General features: G+C 34.7%; 3 protein-coding genes and 1 non-coding gene across 4 annotated transcripts; 2 read left to right on the top strand and 2 right to left on the bottom strand.

The window, feature by feature from the left end:
• The first annotated feature begins 654 nt into the window (after nt 1-654).
• LOC145641784 (pectinesterase 31-like) lies at nt 655-5,699 on the top strand. Its single transcript, XM_081692741.1, has 6 exons — nt 655-1,118; nt 1,236-1,340; nt 1,676-1,753; nt 2,750-2,937; nt 4,101-4,274; nt 5,257-5,699. Exons 1-6 carry the CDS (start codon nt 858-860, stop codon nt 5,417-5,419), a joined length of 969 nt encoding a protein of 322 aa, XP_081548867.1. The 5' UTR covers nt 655-857; the 3' UTR covers nt 5,420-5,699.
• A 3,958-nt stretch (nt 5,700-9,657) lies between these two features.
• Nucleotides 9,658-10,980, bottom strand: LOC145642852 (uncharacterized). Its single transcript, XM_081694015.1, has one exon. It carries the CDS (start codon nt 10,978-10,980, stop codon nt 9,658-9,660), a length of 1,323 nt encoding a protein of 440 aa, XP_081550141.1.
• Nucleotides 10,981-19,619: 8,639 nt separating this feature from the next.
• LOC145556846 (small nucleolar RNA R71) lies at nt 19,620-19,726 on the bottom strand. The gene has a single exon (XR_014091940.1). It is a non-coding gene; the product is annotated as a small nucleolar RNA R71 (small nucleolar RNA).
• A 906-nt stretch (nt 19,727-20,632) lies between these two features.
• Nucleotides 20,633-23,034, top strand: LOC145642851 (uncharacterized). Its single transcript, XM_081694014.1, has 2 exons — nt 20,633-21,199; nt 23,026-23,034. The coding sequence occupies exons 1-2, from the start codon at nt 20,633-20,635 to the stop codon at nt 23,032-23,034; spliced, it is 576 nt and encodes a 191-aa protein (XP_081550140.1).
• Nucleotides 23,035-24,960: the final 1,926 nt, after the last annotated feature.

Here is a 24,960-nt window from a genome sequence, read left to right as displayed (position 1 = left end):
TCAAACCAACCATGTACTTCTTTCCTTTTCTTAGGCTGCTCACGATCTAACCCAATTTAACCATCTTCATTGGTGCTCACCAACTATCTCCATTAGTCAACATTATCATAAAAAATATCAAAACCTTGGTTGTTCGCTGGCTAGTGTTGCGGAATTTGCCGATTTGGTGCGCGAGGGAGAAGGGGCTTGGGTGTTCGGGAATTAGGCTGGGGTTTTCGGGAATTGGGGCAGGGGTGTCGGGAAATGGGCGCCGGTGGGAGGGGAAGCTTGGACACCGGCACCAACGCCGTCGGTGGAGGTGGAGATGGTATGGGGTGGTTGGGCAAGTTAAGGGAAGGGTTGGTTTTTATTTTTATTTTTTAAAGCATTATTTTTTTAAGATTAATTAAATTATAATATAACTAATCTTAGATCTTAGTTAAGTATTTTTTTAATTATTATAAAGCTAACATCGGTTAAATTTAACAGTCAACTAACGGTTTTATCTCAATAAGGTTATGGAATTAATTTCTTAAGAGTTGGCGGCTACCAAAGATAATTCATATAAAAAGTGGCTACCAATGAAAATGCGCAAAAGTACGAGGCTAACTATGAGAATTTCCCTAAAAAAATATCATTAAAAACATTTTTTTTAACGTGATGTTTGTATTATCCCCCTAGATTCCATAAACACCCGACAAAAAAGCTAAAATTTGATCATCGCCATCTTTCCTCTGTTTCTCAGCGTTTACTCTCCGCACCTCTATTCCATTCCCACCATTTTCGGGATTCGATTCTCTCTCCTCCATTTTATACTCCCCATTTCATACAAATCCATTTATCCCAATTCCAAAAAAACAGGTGAAGGAGGAGAGACAATGGCGGCGTCAGGCGCCGCATCCGCGGTGGTGATAACAGTGGCGCAAAATGGTAGTGGCGATTATTCCACTGTGCAGCAAGCGGTTGATGCTGTCCCACTTGGTAACACGCGTCGCACCATCATTCGTCTGTCACCTGGGGTTTACAGACAGCCTGTTTATGTACCCAAGACCAAGAATTTCATCACTTTTGCGGGCTTGTCTCCTGAACAAACTGTTCTTTCTTGGAATAATACTGCTACTAAAATTGAACATCACCAGGTTTTTTTATTTAATATTTTTTTATTTAATTTTAATTTGGGTTTTTTTTTTTTTTTTTTTTTGAAATTTTTGTGGGTTTTTTTTTTTTGGTAATTTTTTTGATTAATTTATGAGCAGGCATCAAGGTTGATTGGAACAGGAACATTTGGATGTGGGAGTGTCATTGTTGAAGGGGAGGATTTTATTGCTGAGAATATTACATTTGAGAATTCTGCACCTCAGGTAACAATTTACTGATTGTTTCTTATTTTTATTTGTAAAAAAATAAATTATGAACTTGTATTCTGAGTTTTGTGGAATTAAGCATGTATGAATATATGATTGAGGGTCAGGTTTCGAACTATACTTATTTCGAGTTGTCGGTATTTTTTAGGAATAATTATAGTGGTAGGATGTGTTTATATTTTGTCAAAGTTGAGCTTGCTGAATTGTACATGTATTTGGTTATAAAATGTGAACTTGGAAGAAAAAGAGGAATGAATGTGTTTGAGGTAGAGGTACATGAAATTTATTCAAGGTGAAATACTTTGTGTGTTTTTTTTGGATGTTTGTTGTAGGGATCAGGACAAGCGGTGGCACTTAGGGTGACTGCGGATCGTTGTGCATTTTACAATTGCAGGTTCCTAGGGTGGCAGGTATAGAACACTCTTATTGTTAGAACTGATAAATGTATCTGTAACAATCACTGTTAGTTGATCAAGATGTTATGTCCTTCTCAGAATCTGAAGCTGCAATTATGGTATCGATGGTTCTGTGTTTGTTAGCAACTTAGCATTGTACTACAATGCATTCTAACTATTTAGTGTGATAGCGAATTAAAGAAATGTTGCTCTGCCTATGCTAGCATGTGCTTGAATGCTGTCCTAGTATAAAAAAGTAATCAATTTGATAGCCAAAATTAATAAATGTCACTTATCATTTTGTGCATATTGGTTGCTGTACTGTAGGAATAATCTCAGGAATTCATTCAATTCTACCTCTACTATGTTTATGCTTTTGTAATCAAGGGTCTGTAGAGTTAATACATATGCCATAGGGTTGCAAGACTGAGACTTTTGATGATAAAAAAAAAAAAAAAAAAAAAAAAAAAAAAAAAAAAAAGCTTTGCATGAAGTTTAACCAATTGGTAGATTACTGGTCAAGGATACTAAAGATTGTTTCCCCTTTATATAATGGAGTTTTGTTAGAGGCACCAGGTCTGTGCCTTGTAATGGATGCTAGGGTGTGCTTCCTAATACTGATGTAGGGTTAGGGTCACATGAGGCATAGCTGATGAAGTAACTAATTACTTTCTCGGTTCATTGATAATGCCAACTCACTTTATATGATATTTGAAGAATTTATGATGAGACTAGCCAAGTTATTTTTCTTTAAATCTATGCAGTCAAAGTTAGTATATGACTAATTGACTAGTGCAATGTCCAATTTCTGTGATGATGAAAGAATGGAACATATTTTTCTTTGGTTAATCATATGTACTTAAGCCCTTAAGGATGTTCAAGGTGGACTATGGATTGAAGATCATTCTAATTAGTATTTTTGCTTCTGAAAATTAGTTTACGTTATCCTTAATTTTGGTTACTTGAAAATACCCATGAAAAATTTATTGCCCTTTTGTGCTTTGTTATCAGGATACTTTGTATTTGCATCATGGGAAGCAGTATTTAAGAGACTGTTATGTTGAAGGAAGTGTAGACTTTATCTTTGGGAATAGTACTGCCTTATTGGAGCATTGCCATATTCACTGCAAGTCAGAAGGTTTTATAACTGCACAAAGCAGGAAGTCATCTCAAGAGACCACTGGTTATGTTTTTCTAAGGTAAACGAGAGGCTTCTTTTAAGTTCATCTGCTTTTCAAATCTGTGTTACACATTGAGATATTAAATAAACATTAATCAAACATTCTTGTCTTGGGTTGAGGTGCATATATCTTCATTTTGTGGCTAGAGCTGATTTATTTTGGCATCTATTTCTTTCAGATTTTTGCATCTCTTTGAAACCCAATTTTAAACCATTGATTAGTCAGATTTATTATATGGACTTTTGTATGTCTTGTTTAAAATTAGAATTGTAGTGCGATGACAGATTTACTTGTCACTGGGTGATGTAGGATTTACTTTTATTGCTGATACATGTTTGCCTTTTGCTTTTAATGGTAACTATTTCTCTCCCTTGTTCTTTGCTACTTCCTCCGTTTCTTTTAGTTGACACGTTTCTTTAGTCACGTTTGCCAACACTCAACTTCAATCATTCATATCTTTAATTACCGATAAGCAAAAATTATGAAAATTTGATATTTTGAAAAAATAATCATGACGAATCTAACAAGATCCCACTTGACTTTATTTTTCATTATGTATAAACCATAAAAGCTCCATGAAAATGAAAATTGTACTCCATGTGGATAAAAGCTCCATGATTTCAATCCAAAATGAAGTGTCAAGGATTTTCTATGTATGCATGAGTTTCCAAAATCTGAGTAAAATGAAGGGTCTAACTATCTGAGTAACATACTATATAACAATGAAATGTTGCTACTTTAGGCACATGAAATAGTTTGTGAAACGTTTTAGGCAATGTTTCTCTCATTTATTGGAGAAATAGTTTCATAAACATTAGACAATATACATTCCAACATATATCCATGAACTGAACCCATATTTCAGTTTCCAGTTTCCAGTTTCCCTGGTTCGAACAAAAATGTTGTAGTCCAGTTGTTAAAAGTAGAAATGAAATTTAATGACAGCATATTTTGAATGGGCTACTCTTTATGCCGAGTTACACCCTGAACAATATATTGGAGCTGAGGCTTGAAATTTCAATCCAGTTGCTTCAGTTCCCTGCTTAAAATATAATATCAATGATGGTTCTAATTATTGCAACATACTGGTTTATCTCTTATAAGTTTTTCACCATCAAGCTTAACATCATTATCCTGTGTATTTTTATAAAAGCGATGGTTTGCAACTTTCTTTTTTTCAGATGTGTGATCACCGGCAATGGGAAGGCATCATACGCATATCTTGGACGGCCATGGGGACCTTTTGGAAGGGTGGTTTATGCCTACACTTACATGGACCAGTGTGTTAGGCATGAGGGTTGGCATAATTGGGGAAAGTGTGAGAATGAAAGAAGTGCTTGCTTTTATGAGTACAGGTATGTCTACTTGCTACATTTATGAGCCTCTGTTTTATACAGATGATAATCTCTTCATGTACTTTTATATGGACATTTAGTGAAGTTCATGGGCAAGCTAAGATAGATTTTTACCTGAGTCTAGTTTGTTCAGATACTTAATTCCACTTTTCATTTGACAAGTATGGCTGGAGCTCTTTTATTGTAGTTCTAGCAAAATTTACAAGCTGTGATTGTGAATCAAAATTCTGGTTCTGCTACCATAAATTCCCAAACTGTGATGAATGGCATAAGAACCGACAATTTCTTACATAAACTTAGTATTAACAAGATGATATCATTAGTGGCACCATAAAACTCCCTCTTGTCTTCAAATTTTTTCAAGGCGACTCAATTAGTAGGGGGATCATTTATAAGAACTCAACACCTTAACTTATGATCTTCGTGGATATTATTAAGTTTAATACGGGACAAAGTTTGTTTTGCTAAATTAAGAAAGTAGACTGTTTAATTTGAGACATTTTACCATAGAAATGTGGCCTATTATTCAGGGATAGTGGAAGTAAGGGCCTGTTCTGATTTACTGAACTGAATTGTTTATGAGAGAAGGAAATTAGGAACTAAACTGAATTGAAATTAAGCTGAAGAGAACAGGTACTAAGTCTAAGTTTTTTGCTTAAAAAAAAAAAACCTTTAATATTCAGATTGGACTAGTGCTTGACCTTTGAAGCTGTAGCATAGAAGAAGAAACAGTTCCTGATCAAGAATGTGAATTTGCTTGGAATTTACAACTTGTAGGGTTTGCACCTTCTATTATTGGTGGTTTAATTTATACCAAAATACAAATGTCCAAGAGAGAAACTTGTCATAAGTACTTTCAAATAGAACTAATTTTTGGGTGGAAATTTACTAGAGACTAGGAAACCTTCTGTTTGAAATTTGATGCTCCCTCTGATATATGTTGATACTAACGAACAATTTGACATGTTTGTGCATGACAAAGATGTTTCGGACCGGGATGTTGTCAATCAAAGCGGATTGGGTGGGCAAGAGAATTGATGGATGATGAAGCAATGCAATTTCTTGTCCATTCTTACGTGGATCCTGATCCACAAAGGTCGTGGTTAGCCCAGAGAATGGGCATAAGGATACCTTACTCTGCTTAAAGGCGCCTTATTCGCAGTATCTATATAGCTATATTATTGAATTGGTGTTATCAGATGAATATATTTGGAGGCCCTTGTGAATGAATTTACTGGATTACTGGGTGGGGAATTTTCAGGAAATAGCTTCTGTAAAGCAGCTGTAGAAGTTGCCCTGTAATATAATGATGATCTGCAGTAGTAGTCATCTGGAATGCAAATATTGTGAACTGAAGTTGTGCCCCTATGAGAAATAGCAAATATATAAAATAAAATATAAAAGCTAATCCCTCTATTTTTATAAGTGTTCTATTTTGATTGGCATATATACCCAAAGCAAAACTTTGACAAATAAATAATCCATCTTACGATACCTTAGTTTCTCAAGTCTTACTCATTTTTCGTTTTATCTGTTTTCTAAAATCTACTCGCTTTTAGTGTATTCCTTTTATGATAGCGTTTTATTCATTTTTATCGTCCACAAACCTACTTTGTGGTGTCTAAATTTATTTAATACGAAGTAGATTTCTTAATCTCTATCTCTGTTCTTTGATACGGAGTACAAAAATACTCACATGTATGGTCTTCGTTTTAACTTAACTAAAACTAATATTCAACAAAATGGAGGTAGTATTAATTATGAGTATAAAAATTTGATACTGGAAAACTATATGGATCCTGCTAACGAACGTCCCCGGGGCGTTAGATAAATATTTAAAATCTTAAAGTGGTATTGATTTGGGAAAGTATGACAAAATCACGCGTCGATCAGTGTTATTAATGTTAATTTTAATTTAATTTTTCTACTTTTAACTAGCTTATCCAACGCCCTCGGAGCATTAGTTAGTATTTTCTAAACTATATATTGCAATGATAGCATTTATTACATCTATGAATATGAAACACCACAGAAACTTTATTAAAAAAAAAAAAAAAAACATTGGTAAAAAAATGAGTTTGTGAATAGTGTTACAATCAAATTTAAATTTTACTAACCTCATAACATTTTGTAAAAAATGATTTTGTAAAATAGTGTTACATTCAAAATAATACTTTTTCTGCTTCGTAATAATCGCAACATTAGAGAGAGCACAAAGTTTTAGGAGAATTAAGGTGGGGACCAAATGGGAAATTTTATACTCGTATATAAAGTGTATTTTTTTTAGGAAAAGGCTGTACATAGTCCTATAAGCATTAAATTTACACTTCAAAATCGTAAAAAATTAAGAAATCATAAAAATATAAACGCTAATTACACTGATGTACGCGTGTTTTTGTCATGAATTCGTAATTTTATACAATTTTCAAAAATGTATTTAATGCTTTTATATAGCCCTTAGGGCTACATATATCATTACCCATTTTTTTTATAGGATTATGATGATGATGATGATGATGATGATGATGATGATGATGATGATAATAATAAAGAGATGGTTATATACACCCGAGTGCACCGTACACCTATGAGTATTTTATTCTCATTTTGATGATTATTGTCCATTAATCATCAATAAACACTACTACAAAATAGGCAATATAGAACGCCCGAAATAGGCAATATAGAACGCTTTAGAGGCGTCCTTCAAGTCGGGTGCCTTATAAAGTATACATGACGCCTATTTGAGGCGTTTTATATCTAATACAATACTAAACGCCTATCTTGGATAGGCGATTATTATTCTATGTACAAAACATATAAAAATCAAAGAAAAGAGAACTGTCAACTTTCGAAAGGCGTTCTATATTTAATAAAAAAAAAGGAGCGTTCTCTTTTCTAATTTTTTTATTTAAAAAAAATAGTATTATTATCATCATCATCATCATCATCATCATCATCATCATCATCATCATAATAATAATAATAATAATAATAATAATAATAATAATAATAATAATAATAATAATAATAATAATAATAATAATAATAATAATAATAATATCTACATTCTGTAAATAAAAGTCCACTATGATATGATACATTAAAATTAAACTACAAATTACATTATCTTTTTTTTGATAAAATTTGACAAAATTAGCTAACTGATACATTTAAGCTACAACACACATAGGATACCATCATCGTTTAATCAGAAACTCAATGAGCTACCTTGTGATCATTATCCTCCAATTAACATCCTGAGAAAAAAAAAATTATTAGCATAAATCAAGCAGCAAACCAAATATTTAAGATTCAATCACGAAGAACTACAAAATAAATGTCACCAAAATCATCAAACATGCTAATTTACAGAACATAAAACATGCTAACTTACAAGAACATAATCAAATTTCAATTTAAAAAACATAATCGAACTTCTGCTAAAATTTTAATTTGCTCATTTACAAGAACAAAATCGAAATTAAAAAAAAAATACAGATGCACAAAAATCAGTTGAAATAAACTAATACAGTAAATTCTAGCCCAAAAAATCCGATAGAAATATTACAACCCAGTTATCATAGAGACCCAGGAAAAAAAACCAGTTAAACAAAGAAAACCCAGAAAAATAACTAGCAACCTCATCAATTAAAACTGATATGTGATTGTCAACGATGATACGACAAAAATCCATCCAAAATCAACAAATTCAAATAAAATAAGCAACAATACATACATCTACAAACTGTAAAAGCCAATTCAACTTTGACAATAATCAATTCCAAATCCAAATTCTGCAATGAAAATCGATGCTCATCATATGGAACCAAATAAAAGAGAAAGAAACTAGCCTATTTGTCGGATCCGACGATTTCAAGGCCAATACCATCGTCAGGGAAGAGTATGGCGGTGATGGGATAGCGGCGGAGAGGGGAGGAGGCGGTGTTGCTTCGCCATTGTTAAATCCCCAAGGCGGTGTTGCTTCGCCATCCCCAAATCCCCAAATCTGGATCCACTCGATCTCCACCAAAACTAGAGCGAACCACGTACATACCTCGTCGTGGTTCTGGGGTGATGAAGCCGCTCCGTCGTGCTTCTGTAATTGCAAGGAGGAAGATTGTTGGTGCGAAGCTTGCTGAATACATTTTAAGCGACGAGGATGAGAAGTCGATTAAGGTTTCTGGGTCCAAAAGGTCGGTTCCGCCACCTCACAGCCTAGATCTAAAGGTTGTGTCCACCAAAGAAGGTGGATTTGCTGCTGTCATGGCTGTTCCAACTGCTTCACCACCACCAGACGCCAAATCTGAAACGGGATCTTCTTTGTTCCAGGAGCTGACTGTCGAAGAAGTTCTCCAGCCACCCTCTTCCCATCCCATGATGGGTGGGAGTACTTCTGGGTCTGGCGCTGGTACTAAGCACTTGAGGGGCTTACCTCTAGGGGGGCAGGAGCCAGATGACGTACTGGAGGCTTACCTCTAGATCTACTACCCCCAGTAGTCCCTTCCCCCATACTAATTGGGCAGGGTAATTTCTAAAACCCTAATCTTCTTCTTATGTTCCAATTTATGCTTGATTATGCTATTCATGAGTCCTCTGTTGGTTGTTATTCCTAGTCTGATATTGTTGGTTGGTTGGGTTTGATTTGATGTGTTTCCTTTTATTTTTGCATATGTTGTTTGTGTATGAGTTGTTGGTTGTTTGGGTTTGCATTGTTGTTTTATAAACGAATTTTTGACTCCCCTGATATGTTAGGATATGATGTTTGGGTATGAGTTGTTGGTTGTTTGGATATGAATTGTTGATTTGGATATAATATGATGAGTCCCCTGTTATTTTTGGATTTGAGATGTTGGTTGTGTGCTTCTGTAACTGTGCTTGGATTATGAAATGGTCTGTTGGTGGAGTTGTGGAGTTGTGACTGTGTGTTGGTTGATTGGTAGGATGATTTTGTTCCTTGAGTCCCCTGTGTATGATGCATTGAGTCCCCTCACCCAACAGATTGCATCAAATTAAATCCCATCCAAATGATGAAGGGACTCATCTGATAGCTATTTGAGTGTCATGGCTGCTCTAATTACCTCTGATTGAGGTATCTATTGAGGTACCATAACTCATTGATGCCTTGAAAGAGAAATGTAACCCTATCTGATGGATTATTAGTGCCCAAAATAGATTGAATTTCCATTAATAACAAAAGGTTGTGATTTGTCTCAAACCAAAGTAAAGTAGCATACAAGACTGCCTAAGAATGTTACATTAAGTATGTACCAAAATACACCTAACCAATACCAACAAAAACTACTAAAAACATGTTCAGATTGTACTGGTTATGTGTGGCAGTCTTTGGCTCAGATGGTTTGATTGTGGTTCCTTATAGTCTTCAATCTGCATCTACTTCCATTTGAAATTCAGTTGCATTTGTACTTGGAATTGTGATTGAATCAAGATAGAAAACAACCTCTGCAATTAATTCCTTGTCTACTTGGAGCAATTCTGGTAGAACACCTTGCCTGTCTAGACTTCTTTTTTTCATGTGTGGTATTGTGTAGTTGTTTCCTCCTTTTCTTCTTAAGACCTCAACCATGCATGACTGAAGTGTAATCCAACTGTATTTGTTCAACTCTGGATCAAACCCTTTGAATGCTATTTCAACTTCTTTGATGAGATCATCTAAATTTTGAGGAAATGACTGATACTGCACTGATTGAATGACATTGAAAAGTCCTATGTCTAGAACATTCATGTCTGGTGATTGTGCTGGTTGAAAAACAAATTGTATGTTGAATCCATATGCTTGACATGCTTCTTGAAATTCTGCATCTTGTGGTATTTGGTGAGGCCTAGCATTATCCCATTGAATAGTTATGTCTTTGGGAAGTTGGGGTGGCCATTGTTCATGTATTGTTGGCAACACATGATTAAGTAGCATGTCCCTTATTGCTTCCTTGTTAATACTCTGGACTGCCTTAGCCTCAATGGTTCCCTTGTCTCTGTTTTTACTCTTTTTCTTTGCTTCCTCATACTTCACAAAAGGGAAAAGACCATACTTCCCATCATGTAATAATTGTTTGTTTGTATCATACAATGGTTTCCCAATCATGCCCATAAACATAGCCTTTATCTTGAACCTTTTGGACTGTTGTGCTCTGTATGGATTGTCTTCAGCTGGGAGGAGTAGAATGTCCTTGTTTCTGGGTTTATAAAAAAAGCACTTTTCATCAATGTGTATCCATTGTTGCATGTCTTCAAATGAAGGATCCCCTTCTGCTGGAATTGGGGTAATGTGACTTAGAACCCATTTCAGTCTTGCTATTTTATGCTGGTCAGTGAGTGCTGGTTTGTTTGTGCTTGTGTGTGTTCTTAATCTACCCCTTTTCCTTAATCTGTGAATAGCTGACTTAGACACATGAAGTGTTGCAACATATCCTCTTTCAGTTTGTCTTTTGTACAAAGGCACTGATGTTAAGAATTCATCAGTGTACTCCTTTTGTTTTCTGCCCACAGTGCCTATTTTTTTGGTCCTTACATATACATCATTGCCTTCTAACATGTGTTGCTTAATTACCTTAAACCATCTTGTTGTTGTTGATCTATGCACATGATGCTTTCTAGCCAAACTGGATAAAAATCCTCTTGGCAATGAGTCCCCCTCCATATTGAGCATGATCTCATCAACTAGTTGGCGCTTTTCTTCTACTGTCATTTCTATGCTTTGTCTGTCATACATATGCAGTGGACCATGTAATTCACCATCATCATCTCCATCATAACCAGCTTCTTCTTCTGAGTTGCTGTTTTCTTCTTGAGTTTCTTCATCTGTGAAATGATGTCATGCTTCCATTGTCTACTCCTCATTGTACAGTTGGTTTTCATTTTAAAAGAGTTCTTCCAAGAACTCTGCCATGAGTCCCTATCCTTTTTTTTTTTCAGGCTGACTGTAGGTGATGAAGTGGTGGCTGGATTTTTTTGGATGGTCTTCAACGGAGCCTAGAAGAAATGAACATGGATGCTGCTTTTGTTTTTTTAAGCACTGTGAATTTAGGCTAATTATGAACTAATTTTAGGCTTATGTAATTTGTAGGGTGGTGTTTTGTAAACAATAAACTACTCATCCTAAACCCCCCCAACCCCTCCCTGTTATCTCTTTTGAATGAAAAACAAACTGAAATGTGTTTTGGAAAGTCCTCTTTTTATAAGGGGATATGATTTGAATGTTAACAAGTTCAGATTTTGGGGTATTTGGCAAATTTTTTGAAATCGCCTTGAAATTTTGGGAGGGAATTTCGTAGGAAATAAAAAAAAAAGGGGGGGGACCCCCTCCTCAACTTGGCTGAAAAAAGGGAGGGAATCCCCACCCATGTGCAAAGTCAGGAAAATTTGGGTGGAAAAAGTCCACCTCACCAATTTTTCCCACTACTTTTACTTTATTAAAAAAAGACCCCACATGGTTTACCTCCTATTTTACTCCCTTAATTACTTAATCTTCACATGCTTAAAGCCCCTTAAAAGTTTTGCCTAGATTTGCGTAAAATTGTCCTTTGTTGCAACTAAAATGAACCGGAGATAGTATTTGTTTATTGTATAAATGATTCTCTTCTGTATTTTTATATTGCAAGAAAACAAGTGAGGGGGTGTAGGGGACTTGGGGGTAGTGAGGGGATAGAAAATGTGGGATTTAATTGGATTTTGAGTAAGGGTAGTATTATTTTATTGTTTTACAAAAAGTTGTGGGTCGAAAGTGAGTATTGTAAAATATTTTTTATTAGTACTCTCACTTCATATTACCTTTGTTTTTTTTAGTTGACAATTTTTTACTTTAGTATTATTCACTCACTTCCTTTTGATGGTGTTTTGTGCTTTATACGTAATAAAAAAAAAAGTCACGTGGGATCTTGTTAGATTCATCACGACATATATTTGCAGAATATCAACTTTTTTATAATTTTTTATCGGTAATTTAAGATATTAATGGTTGAAATTGTGCACTGGCAAACATGACTATAATGTGTCAGTTAAAAAGAAACGGAAGAAGTATTTAGTAACGTGTCAAGTATTTTGGGACGGACGAAAATGAGAACTTTATCAATTATTTTGTGACGGAGGGAGTAGGAAAGTGTTGCCATTATTTTGAAACGGACGAAAAAAAAATTGTTGTGATTATTATGAAATGGAGGGAGTGTGTAATTGTCATAAATTTTTTCAATAATGAAATTAAAGATATTTAGCAATTAAAAAAAACCTTTATGATAAAGGATGTTAGAACTTATTTATTCTAATCGGATATGATAAGTAAAAATAGGGTGAACTAGAGCTTGTTTTGTTCAGCTTAATTTCAATTATGTTCAGTTTAGTTCAGATCCAATCAATTCAGATAAGTTCAATTTTAAATTTCCTTCTCTCATAAACAATTCATTTCAGCTCTATTCAGTTTAGTTTAGTTCAGTTTATTTTAGCCCCAATCAGTTCAGTTGTATTTGATAAATCGTAACAAACCCTAAATATAACCAAAGTATTTGGGTGATATATAAAAGGAAAAATTGCCCGGAATAATCCCACCTTTGGGCCGTCCGCCCAAAATAATCTCACCTTTGGATTATTTTTTAATAATCCGACCTTTAATTACAATCTTCTTTAAATGGTCCCAGGTGACTTGTAACCGGTTGAGTAGGTATTTTTTTTTAGAGTTTAATTTACACTTATCGTCACTTGATTGGTTTAAAATAAAAAATAAAAAGAGAAAAATTAATTAAAAAAACAAAAAAAACACCACCACTACCTTAGCCACGCCACATCAGTCACCACCACCAACCAAACCCAAACCCAAAACCTGGAACTACCATCTCAGACAAACCTGAAACCACCGCCACCTGACCGCACCGACCAGAATCCCACCACAGCCAACCCAACCTCAAACCACCTTTGAAAAATCGATTCCCCATAAACCAAGACCATTCGAAAACCACCAAACCAAATCTCAGGAAACGGTTGGGGAGTTCATTGCAGACGGAATCGGGGGTAGAGGAGGTTAGAGAAGCCGGAATCAAAAAATGAGAGAGGTTGGCGTGGCCAAAATCGGGGGACGGGGATGGAGGAGATCTGCGAGTCTGGAAACGGGGGTAGGGGTGATCATCGAGACCGGCATCGGGGGACAAGGGAGGTCGGCGCGACCAGATTCGAGGGACAGGGGAGGTCGGCACAGCCATCGGTGCGATGGCAGGAGTGGTCGCCGCAGCAGGGTTGGTGGTTTGGCTGGTGGGTGGGGTTGGGGTTGGGTTGGGGATGGAGTCACGTCGGGGTTGGAGTCGCGATGCATGTGGGGTTGTTGGACCCCGATGTCGGCGCTGGGGTGGGGTTTTTTATTTATTTATTTTTTTTTTTGAATTTTTTTTTTAAAAAAATATTAATTTTAATATTAATTTTTTGTTAAAAATTTATTTTATTTTTATTTTTTAGACCAATCACAAGCCGCCACGTGTCAAGTAACTTGTTATAACAAGTTACATGACCGGTTGGGACCATTGGTGGCGGATCAGCTATAAAGGTCGGATTATTTAAAAATAATCTAAAGGTAGGATTATTTTGGGCGGACGGCCAAAAGATGGGATTATTCCGGGCAATTTTTCCTATATAAAAATCTAACAATATTGCAAAACTAAAGTAACTAAAATGAATGGTTTCCAAAAAAAAAAAAAACATAACTAAAATGAAAATATCAAAACTTGAGACATGCAAAGTTAGATAATGCCAGCCAATATAAAAATTCCATACAATTAAATTAAGACTAGATGAAACCCGTGCGATGCACGGTTTGTTTGATTTTTTTAAATAATATTTTTTTTTGTATTTATGAGCCTAAAATTTGTTATATAATTAGATAAAATTCCTAATATTAAAAGATAATATATAATATTTAATTAATTTAAACTTAAAAATCTCATTCGCCAATTTTGCTTACATGACATTTAAATTATTTAATTCTTAAAGAAATTAATAATCTCTTATTTAATTGGCTACTACTAAGATTATAATCCTACATGGCGCGCTGAGAAAATTAGATCCTACGTGGCTCTCTAAAAACTCGGGAATAAACTCCCCTTTATATATATATATATATATATATATATATATATATATATATATACTAGGTTAAATCCCGTGCCATGCACGGTAATAATTAAACTTTATAACAAAAATTATAAAGAATGATATTTTGTTACAAATATTTTTTTTATTGGTAAATTATTGTTAAATTAACATCATTCTTTATAATTTTTGTTATAAAGTTTAATTATATTAAGGATATTGATGGTTAAAGTCGTGTCTCGACAAATGTGCAAATTTAATTATAACATATAAAAAAACGAAGGAGTATAATGTAATAAAATAATTTTGTTTGGTTGTTCTTATAAACGTTATGCATAATTTTAAGATTTATACAAAGTATGATACCAAAATATTTTTTTCTATTTTTAATTAAAATAAATTTTAAGTTGGAGGAAAAAAATTGATGATATTATACTGTAATAATCTTGGATAATGATGTACGAAGTATTTCAATACCTTAATTTTAATCTATGTTACTGTAGTTGTAACTAAAAGATTTTTAGTAAATAAAATATGTGTTAAAAAATAATTAAAAAAAATTATTGAGTATGATTGGATTAAATGTGTTGTCAAAATGGAAATAAGTATTGTAGGTTAAAAATTGGAAGTCATACAAATTTGGGAAAAAAAAAAAGAAAAAAGAAAAAAAAGCGGGAAATTTTTTAATGACATCATGACAAGTGTCATTTTAGGTTCGCTTTTAGTATAGGTTAATTGATATATATATATATATATATATATATATATATATATATATATATATATATATATATATATATATATATATATATATATATATATATATATATATATATATATATATATATATATATATATTAGAATCCAATCATTAAATTCACGTCAATTTACTAAATCTACAACTTTACATGGTGAATTGACTTACTATGTTGACATCTACTTCGCAGTTCGCACAATAATCATCACTAGTCATTATAAAGATGCCAATTTGAGTTATCATTTAGATTTTGATCAAGTCTAATTAGATCGAGACATTTCGGGTCAGGCGACGATTTTAAATCTACTTAACTTTACTAAAATATGTTTAAGTCATGCTAAATTATATGCTTCCTATGTTAAGCCGTTTCAAATTATGTTGAGTTATTTGAATTGGTTAGTTTTTAACACTTCTACGTAAATTTGTCAATTTTCGACCGATCGAACCCGACCCGCTTTTTTGGGTCTTGAACAAATTTTTTTTGACCTGTAACCCGATATAACCCGAACTCATTTAATCCATAAATTTGTGGGTCAAACTCGACCCGAGCCCAAACCCAACCCGACAATCCGATTTTATGGTTTTCTTTTTTTTAAATAAATAAATACAGTTATTTGAAATTAATATTAGTTTATTGATAAAGTTTGATTGTATGCCATCGGACATTCATTTTATCTCTTTCTCATTTATCTAACTCATAATTCCTCCTTTTTTTTTTTATAGTTGCAACCGTTTGACTTTTACACTATTCAATTGTTTTACTTTGAATAGCTTTAACGATTTATGCTTAAGTAAAAACATAGTCATGTGGGATCTTGTTAGATTCATATTGATTTATACAATATTAATATCAAATGTTTATAATTTTTACATATTGCTCATTAAATATATAAACGATCGAAAGCGTGCATTGGCAAGCGTGAAAAGTGAAGTGTTGCAATTATAAAAAAAAACAGAGAGTTAAGTATAAGAGTGGGTACTAAACTTTGGCAAAAGTTGCAAATAGGGGACTCAACTTTCAGAAGTAGCAAATTGGGTACTAAACTACGAGATAGCACTTGCCGGAGAGAATATTCCGGCCACTTAACCTACACTAACAGGTTGTAACAGGTTTATCCAAAGAAAAAGGAAAAAAAAAAAAAAAAAACAATACCCTTTTATCATTCACAACTTCCTCCACACAATTCATCACTAAACCTTTATCAAAATTCTCCAAAACCTCACTTAAATCACCTCGCAATTACCAAAGATACCCAACAAAATTACTCCTAATAGTCGTAATTACAGTATGAGCATTTTGCCTGAGGCGAAAACTGTGTGGTTTCGGCGAAAATCTAGACTCAAATACAAGTTCAAGAATCAACAACAAAGCCTCCATAACAACACGGTCTTGAAACGATAGGTAATTAACTAGAACTCAGCTTCATCAACATTGGTTTAGAGGTAATTTCAATAATGGGTTTTTCAATTAGACCATACGATTATGGTACAATTTAGTTTTCCTATTTCATTGAAATTGACTTTTAACAAAGCATTACGAAGCGATAGAAGATGATGCAATGTCTACGAGTGAGTAGCGCTGGAGTTAGGAAATGAATAGTAAATGCTTAACAGAACACTGGTATGCTAAAACCCAGGTATCAAATTTGTAAAGAAAGCATGTAAGATTAGATAAAGGCTGGAGTTGAAAAGGATTTTACCCAGATTTATGAGCAAATTTGGTAAATTTGGCAAAAAAAAAAAAAAAAAAAAAAAAACCACAATTAATTTGAACTAATCCTTGAATACAACATAACTTGTGGTTTTTTTTTTTTTTTTTTTTTTTTTTTTTTTTTTTTTTTGAATAAATGTGGTTAATTTTGCATTCAAGAATTAGTTATTTTGTAAAGCTGAAAAAAAAAATAATGAACTAATCCTTATCATTATAATCTGAACTAATTCTTGACATTGTAATTTCTCATAGTTGATAGTATATGGATTATTTTGGATCATATAAGTCAGCTTTCCATTAAAATCCTTTGTATAAAATAAATCTGATCTACCACACTACCACAACTTCATCTTAGACTTCAAGGTATTTGAAAAAAAAAAATTAGTTTTTTTTACAGCTAATAAAAATTAGTTATTAAATTGCTTGTATAACCTGCTACAACAGGTAAAACAAGTCGAGTACAAAGTTTAGTACTCAATTTGCAACAAGTGAAAGATGAGTACTCAATCTGCAATAAATAGCAAAGTTTAGTAATTAGTTTTATACTTTACTTAAAAAACAGAGGAAGTATAAGTCTTTCTCTAATCCGCACCAATCACCTCATACAGTAATTATCGACCCACATTAATTGCATCCGTATAAGCCACATCACCGTCATACCACCGATCGACTAGTCTACCGATATGTCATCAAAAGATATTATACTTGATGTACACATTCTATACCATATTTTACCCTCATTTTATAGCTATGTTCGTATGATTTCTAAGCTCTACGAAGCTATTTCTCACTAATATCCTCCTCTCTAGTGTGGCTTGGTCTATTTGATTGATTTTGTAGGCATATGAAGATTTCCGGATGATTTGGACTTGTTTTGGATAGCCACGAAAGCTTATTAAGATGGAGGAGAATTATACCCGTGTCCGCCCTGGAGGGCAACATTGCCCTGGCAACTAGGACGAAGAAGGAAAGAAGAAAAGTCACAATAGAGGAAGTATGAAGAGTTAGCATTTGTCCGCCCGAACCGGGCAGCATTGCCCTGGCAGACCGGGCAGCATTGCCCTGGCAGACCGGGAAAACAAAGAACTGTACAATAGAGGCCATATGAAGAAGCGCAAAAAGGAGTTGCTTCGCGCGCCCGACCGGGCCGCCTTGCCCGGTCAGACCGGGCGGAGTGTCGAAGACCCCGTTTTCCTATTTTTTTCGGGATTTCTTAACTGAGGGATATAAATACCCTTTGTAAACCCCGACTAAAACATACTTAGTTATTATTTTCTAGTTTTTAAAAACCTTCATTAGAACCCTAATATTCTCTCTAGATCTAGATTAATTTGCACTTTCAAGTTTTGATCTTTGTTCATCAACAATTGATACTTTCCTTCATTCAAGTAATTGGTTTTCATCTTTACTTTCTCTTTTACTTTTAATTGTCTTTTAATCATTTTTTCTTCATTAAATATTGTTTTTGCTTTCGTTAATATGTGTGAGTAGTTTTCTTATTCCAAGATCTAGCGGAACCCGAATATGATTAATGCATGATTTAATTCTTTAAATTCTCTAATAATAATTGTAATTGATATGCTTAATTGATTATGCTTATGCCAATACTAGATTATGGATGATTAGTATTGTTATTAATCCTTTGTTTTAATCGCAACGGGAGTTGGGTTTTGACGGATTTGAATAAATCAATTAAGGGTTTGAAGTTCATCACGGGAGTAGTTGAATGGATGATTAGGAAGTTAGAGTAATGTGCTTAAGGTCTTTAACATACATGATTCCATGGAATTAGGCTCTATTATGATTAGAGAAGCCATTGATAACTCGGGAGAGACCATTGGTATTATTCATGGATTACTTTTCCTCTTTAATCAATTAAATTATGTGTTAGGGGTAGAATAACTATTGCATTAATTGTATTCGTGGTGATGCTTGATCTTGGATGTTTTTAGCATTGATTTATCATATTGTTTTGATTTAATTGTTTTAATTAGTTCTTTAGTTATTGATTCTCACTTATTTGATTTGGTTACTTGCTTAGTAATTGCTTGAGTCTATTTAATTAGTTGAACCATAGTCTCTTGGGATCTGACCCTTGTTTGCCCGTCTACATAGTAGTGGTCCAGTTAGGTTTATTTTTGTTAGGTACGCGACACGCCTATCAAATTTTGGCGCCGTTGCCGGGGACTAACAGTTTCATTCTAGTTATTTGTGATTCGTTTTACTAAGCATATATTTTGTTGCTTCGGCTATTGTTCCTTGTGTTTTTGATCTCCCGTTTTAGTTTCTTTGTTGCATGCAAACTCGAAGTTCAGGTTCAGATGATTTAACACCTTTTGATTTTGAGATCGAAGCTACTGCAAAAAGACGAAGAGGTAGAAGAAGGAGAAATCGAAATATAAGAAATATGGTCGACCCAGGAACAAAATCTCTTTTGGAGTATGGTATTCCGGATACAACAACCGGATTTCTCTCCAGTATTGTTAGACCACCTGTCACCGCTTAGAGTTTTGAGTTAAAGCCCCAATTCATACAGTTCATCTCCAATGATTCTTTTGCGGGCTCATCAAATGATTGCCCTGTGACTCATATTGATAGTTTCTTGAAGAAGTGTGACACTATGAAACTTAACGGTGTCACTGATGATGCTATTAGACTACACCTTTTCCCTTTTTCACTAAGGGATAGGGCAAGGGAATGGCTATGAGATGAAGGTATTGGTTCCTTTGATACGTGGGACAAGCTTGCTAAGGCCTTCCTAGTTAAATTCTTGGGGCAAGAGAAAACCGCAAAATTAAGGAACGAGCTATCTACCTTCCATCAATCTAATGACGAATCCTTATATGAGGCATGGAGAAGGTTTAAGAGATTGCAGAGATAATGCCCTCACCATGGTATTCCAAAATGGATGTTGATCCAAACATTCTATAATGGTTTAACCCATGAATTTCGCATATACATTGATGCTGCGTCTGGAGGTTCTATCATGACGAAGAATCCAACCAATGCGAAGGATTTGATTGAGAAGATGGCGGCTAATGATAATTATCATCCAAGGGGAAGAATTGCTATCAACACAGGTAATAAACATGATGTTGATGCTCTAACCATGTTGACTAGTTCTGTGCAGGCACTAACTCATAAGGTCAATCAACTTCAAGCTGAGTCCCCTCGACCCTCGATGGAAACTTGTCAGATGTGTGGATTGCAAGGCCATACTGCGGGGGAGTGTCAACCCAATTATGATGGAATGACGATTGAGCAAGCTAATGCTTTCTATACCATGACCTCAACAAGGCCATTTGATGAAGGGTGGAGAAATCATCAAGGGTTCTCGTACAAGAACACTCAAGCTGTAGAAAATCCTCCACCACCACCAGCTTTTCAAGCTAGGGAACCTTTCAATCATCATCCCATGCACCAACCACCACCTCAATCTTCAAATCTTGAATCCATTATGGAGACTTTTGCTACCTCCCAACACCAACAACAAGAGCTTATATCAAGCAATTTGAGTTACAAGCAAAGCAGAATGAATATTTTGAAAACTTGATCCAACTGCTCGTTGCTCAAAACAAGAGGATAGAAACTCATCTTTCTCAACTATCACAACAAGTGAGTCATCTATCAACTCTTCAAGATCAATCAAAAGTCCAAACGAAACAATGCAATGCATTTTTCGTGAAGAGAGATGGATTGACTACGGGGGGATTAGAGGAGAAAGTGTGCAATCTGGAGTCAAAAACTGAAATGCATGAAAATTAAGGTCCCAAATATGTTTCTCCACAAGCCTATGAGGAATCGATGCCTTTCCCGCAAAGGTTATCAAAAGTCGTGCTCGATAAGCATTTTGGGAAGTATTCTGAGACTCTTAAGAAGGTATATGCTACCATTCCTTTTTCCGATCTTGTAATTCAAATGCCTCAATTTGCAAATTTTGTGAAAGGAATCCTAGATCATGATCATAATGATAAGAAATTAGAAAGTTTGGTAGTAAAGGAGAAATGTCTTGATCTTTTACATGATAGCTTACCACCTAAATTGCATGATCCTGGTAGTTTTACTATCCCTTGTATGATAAACGAAATATATTTTGATAGGGTCTTGTGTGATTTAGGTGCTAGTGTTAATTTAATGCCTTCTTCTTTGTATGAAAAATTAGGTTTGAAAAAACTTAAACCCTCTCCCATATCTCTTCAAATGGCTGATAGAACTGTTAGACTCCCTAAGGGTGTAGTTGAAGATGTATTAGTTGGGATTGGTGAACTTTTATTTCCAGTTGACTTTGTTGTAGTGGATATGAAAGAAGACCTTAAGATCCCATTAATCTTTGGTCGTCCTTTTCTTGCTACAAGTCAAGCTTTAATAGATGTTCCTAAAGGACAAGTGACCATTAGAGCTCAGGATAAACAAGTTGTGTTTAAGCTTTTCAATGACCATAATTTTACTTTTGATGGTGGTACCTGTTTGAGAATTGATGCTACTAACCCTTTGGTTAATAAGTGTGTTTATAATAGAAATCATGTGCGCAAAAAGGACAATATTCCACCACATGATGGGTTTAGCTACATCCGAATAAGCTCGGATACAAAGCACATCAACTCTAATTTGAAGGAGTCGTTTGGAGGTGGATATATTGATGAGAAATACCATAGAGTATCTTCTCCGTGCGATGACCCAGGTTGAGCTACTAAAGAGGGGTCGAGCTAAAGACCTTAAACAAGCGCTAAATGGGAGGCAACCCATTCCGTTTTTTAATTTATTTTATTTTCCCTTTATTTATTTATTTATTTTTCTTTTTTTTTAGTGTCTTGGGGTTATGATGCGACGTTATTTTGAGGGCGGTCCCAGCTCCGCCCTTAGGTATGATCCCTCCTCTGCCAGTAGGGCCTAGTTTTCTTTTTCCTTTGCTCGTTCTTATTCGATATATGTTCACATTGAGGACAATGTGAAGTTTAGCTTGGGGGAGGGATTATTTTTGGCTTTGGGCAGTTACTTTGTGAATCATGACGATGAATAGCTAGTAAACTACTTCTCTGTGCCCCTATCCTTGATGATTTAAAGGTTTTTGGCTTGATTTTGATTGAAAGACTTGCGATGCGGATTAAATGTTCATGATCTGATATTGGATTGTCTTGGCCTAATGGAAATCAACTTTGTGCAACTGTGTATGAATCTGGAGCTTGACTGTGCTAACTGTGAGGCTTGAGCCTTTATTATTTATTCATGTGTGTTAGTTCCTGGTGTGACATTGATCTTAGTTTTGTCTTGAGACTTTTAGTAGTGTGTCATAGTACATTGCACATGCACGATGAGGAGGACGAAGGCCATGTTCATTAGGTAGCCTCCAGATGAATTTAGAAACGTTTGTCCCCTTCTTGCTTACCCATGTTGTAGCCTTGTCCATGTTTTTCATCTAAGTCACAAAATTAACCTATCGGCCCCAATTAGTAACTTATCCCAAGTCTAGCTTGGGGGAGCCATCTATCTTGGTGTTCTCTATGGTTTGTGATGATGTTTTGGAGAAGATTAATTTGAAGCTTGAAGGTTATTTTTGCTATATGATCTATTTTTTAAGCTCTTATAGTTTGTTATAAAAAAAAAATAAAAAAAAAAAGGAAAAAAAAAGAAAAAAAGAAAAGAAAAAATTTCAGTTTCTTGGAGGATAAATAAAAGAGCTTCAAAAATAAGAATAGTGCGATGAATTGTTATGTAGGGTGAATAAGGTGGTAGTTGCTCTCAATTCAAGTTATGTTTGGAGTGTGTATTCTTGTGAATCAGTTTGATGGGATTTTGATGTGTATTGTTCATTTTTGATGGCTTCCCTGAGGGACTATATTTACCTACATTTTCCAAAATTTTCCTACCCATTTTCACCCGACTTACATTACAAGCTTGAAAAAGACCTTCTGACCATCGTGCATAGTATTGTGTTCATGTGAAACGAGTCTTTTGTCAAAATGCTGGAGTATGTGTCACATTTCGAGTCGACTTTTAACTAGGTTGAGCGGCATCATTACCCTCTAAACACATGAGTGTTGTGAGAATGGGGGGTTATTATTATTAGTGGGGATGGAGAGAGATCGGGCTCATTTTTAGCTCGCCACATAAAATTGTGCGTAGTGACCACTAAGTGAGATATTCTAGTCATTGATTCCTTATGTGTATATGGTTGACTCTGTTTGATGGCCATTCAGGTTGATTGATAGTCTGAATGAGGTGATTGGTTGGTTAAGATGCTTGTGTGTCCGATTTCGATTTTGAGTATGATATTTTCAAATGTATTATGGGGTGAAGTATGTTTATTTAGTTGTTGATAGTCATTGATTGTCTTGCTTGAGGGCAAGCAAGAAGCTATCTTGGGAGAATTTGATGTACACATTCTATACCATATTTTACCCTCATTTTATAGCTATGTTCGTATGATTTCTAAGCTCTACGGAGCTATTTCTCGCTAATATCCTCCTCTCTAGTGTGGCTTGGTCTATTTGATTGATTTTGTAGGCATATGAAGATTTCCAGATGATTTGGACTTGTTTTGGATAGCCACGAAAGCTTATTAAGATGGAGGAGAATTTTACCCGTGTCCGCCCTGGAGGGCAGCATTGCCCTGGCAACCAGGGCGAAGAAGGAAAGAAGAGAAGCCACAATAGAGGAAGTATGAAGAGTTAGCTTTTGTCCGCCCGGACCGGGCAGCATTGCCCTGGCAGACCGGGCAAACAAAGAACTGTACAATATAGGCCATATGAAGAAGCGCAAAAAGGAGTAGCTTCGCGCGCCCGACCGGGCAGCCTTGCCCGGTCAGACCGGGCGGAGTGTCGAAGACCCCGTTTTCCTATTTTTTCGGGATTTCTTAACTAAGAGATATAAATACCCTTTGTAAACCCCGACTAAAACATACTTAGTTATTATTTTCTAGTTTTTAAAAACCTTCATTAGAACCCTAATATTCTCTCTAGATCTAGATTAATTTGCACTTTCAAGTTTTGATCTTTGTTCATCAACAATTGGTACTTTCCTTCATTCAAGTAATTGGTATTCATCTTTACTTTCTCTTTTACTTTTAATTGTCTTTTAATCATGTTTTCTTCATTGAATATTGTTTTCGCTTTCGTTAATATGTGTGAGTAGTTTTCTTATTCCAAGATCTAGCGGAACCCGAATATGATTAATGCATGATTTAATTCTTTAAATTCTCTAATAATAATTGTAATTGATATGCTTAATTGATTATGCTTATGCCAATACTAGATTAGGGATGATTAATATTGTTATTAATCCTTTGTTTTAATCGCAACGGGAGTTGGGTTTTGACGGATTTGAATAAATCAATTAAGGGTTTGAAGTTCATCACGGGAGTAGCTGAATGGATGATTAGGAAGTTAGAGTAATGTGCTTAAGGTCTTTAACATACATGATTCCACGGAAGTAGGCTTGATTGTGATTAGAGAAGCCATTGATAACTCGGTAGAGACCATTGGTATTATTCATGGATTACTTTTCCTCTTTAATCAATTAAATTATGTGTTAGGGGTAGAATAACTATTGCATTAATTGTATTCGTGGTGATGCTTGATCTTGGATGTTTTTAGCATTGATTTATCATATTGTTTTGATTTAATTGTTTTAATTAGTTCTTTAGTTATTGATTCTCACTTATTTGATTTGGTTACTTGCTTAGTAATTGCTTGAGTCTAATTAGTTGAACCATAGTCTCTTAGGATCCGACCCTTGCTTGCCCGTCTACATAGTAGTGGTCCAGTTAGGTTTATTTTTGTTAGGTACGCGACACGCCTATCAATACTCCACATATATAATTATGTTGGTCGCTTCCTTGAATTTTGGGATGTTTAAAAGTTTTATTTTAAAGTTTATTATCACTTTTATTATTTAGGAATTGATGAGCTTTAGTGAAATGGTGACGATTTAAATTATGTAGTATGTAATGGCTAAAAATAATATGGTGAAAATGTTGGATTAAAAAATTTTAAAAAATAATAAAGTAAGCTTGAAAATTCAAAATTTTTTAATACAAGCCAAAAAAAATTATTCTAAACTCGTTGAATTGATCCAATCTCAAAACTTTGGATTAGGATTGAATATTTCTCAACCCGTGATCCGACCCAAAATAA

Source organism: Chenopodium album, chromosome 8 (assembly GCF_948465745.1).
Source record: "Chenopodium album chromosome 8, dcCheAlbu1.1, whole genome shotgun sequence".
NCBI classification, from domain to species: domain Eukaryota; kingdom Viridiplantae; phylum Streptophyta; class Magnoliopsida; order Caryophyllales; family Amaranthaceae; genus Chenopodium; species Chenopodium album.
Note: the sequence above shows the minus strand (reverse complement) of the source record. Positions and strands in the feature narration are given on the sequence as shown.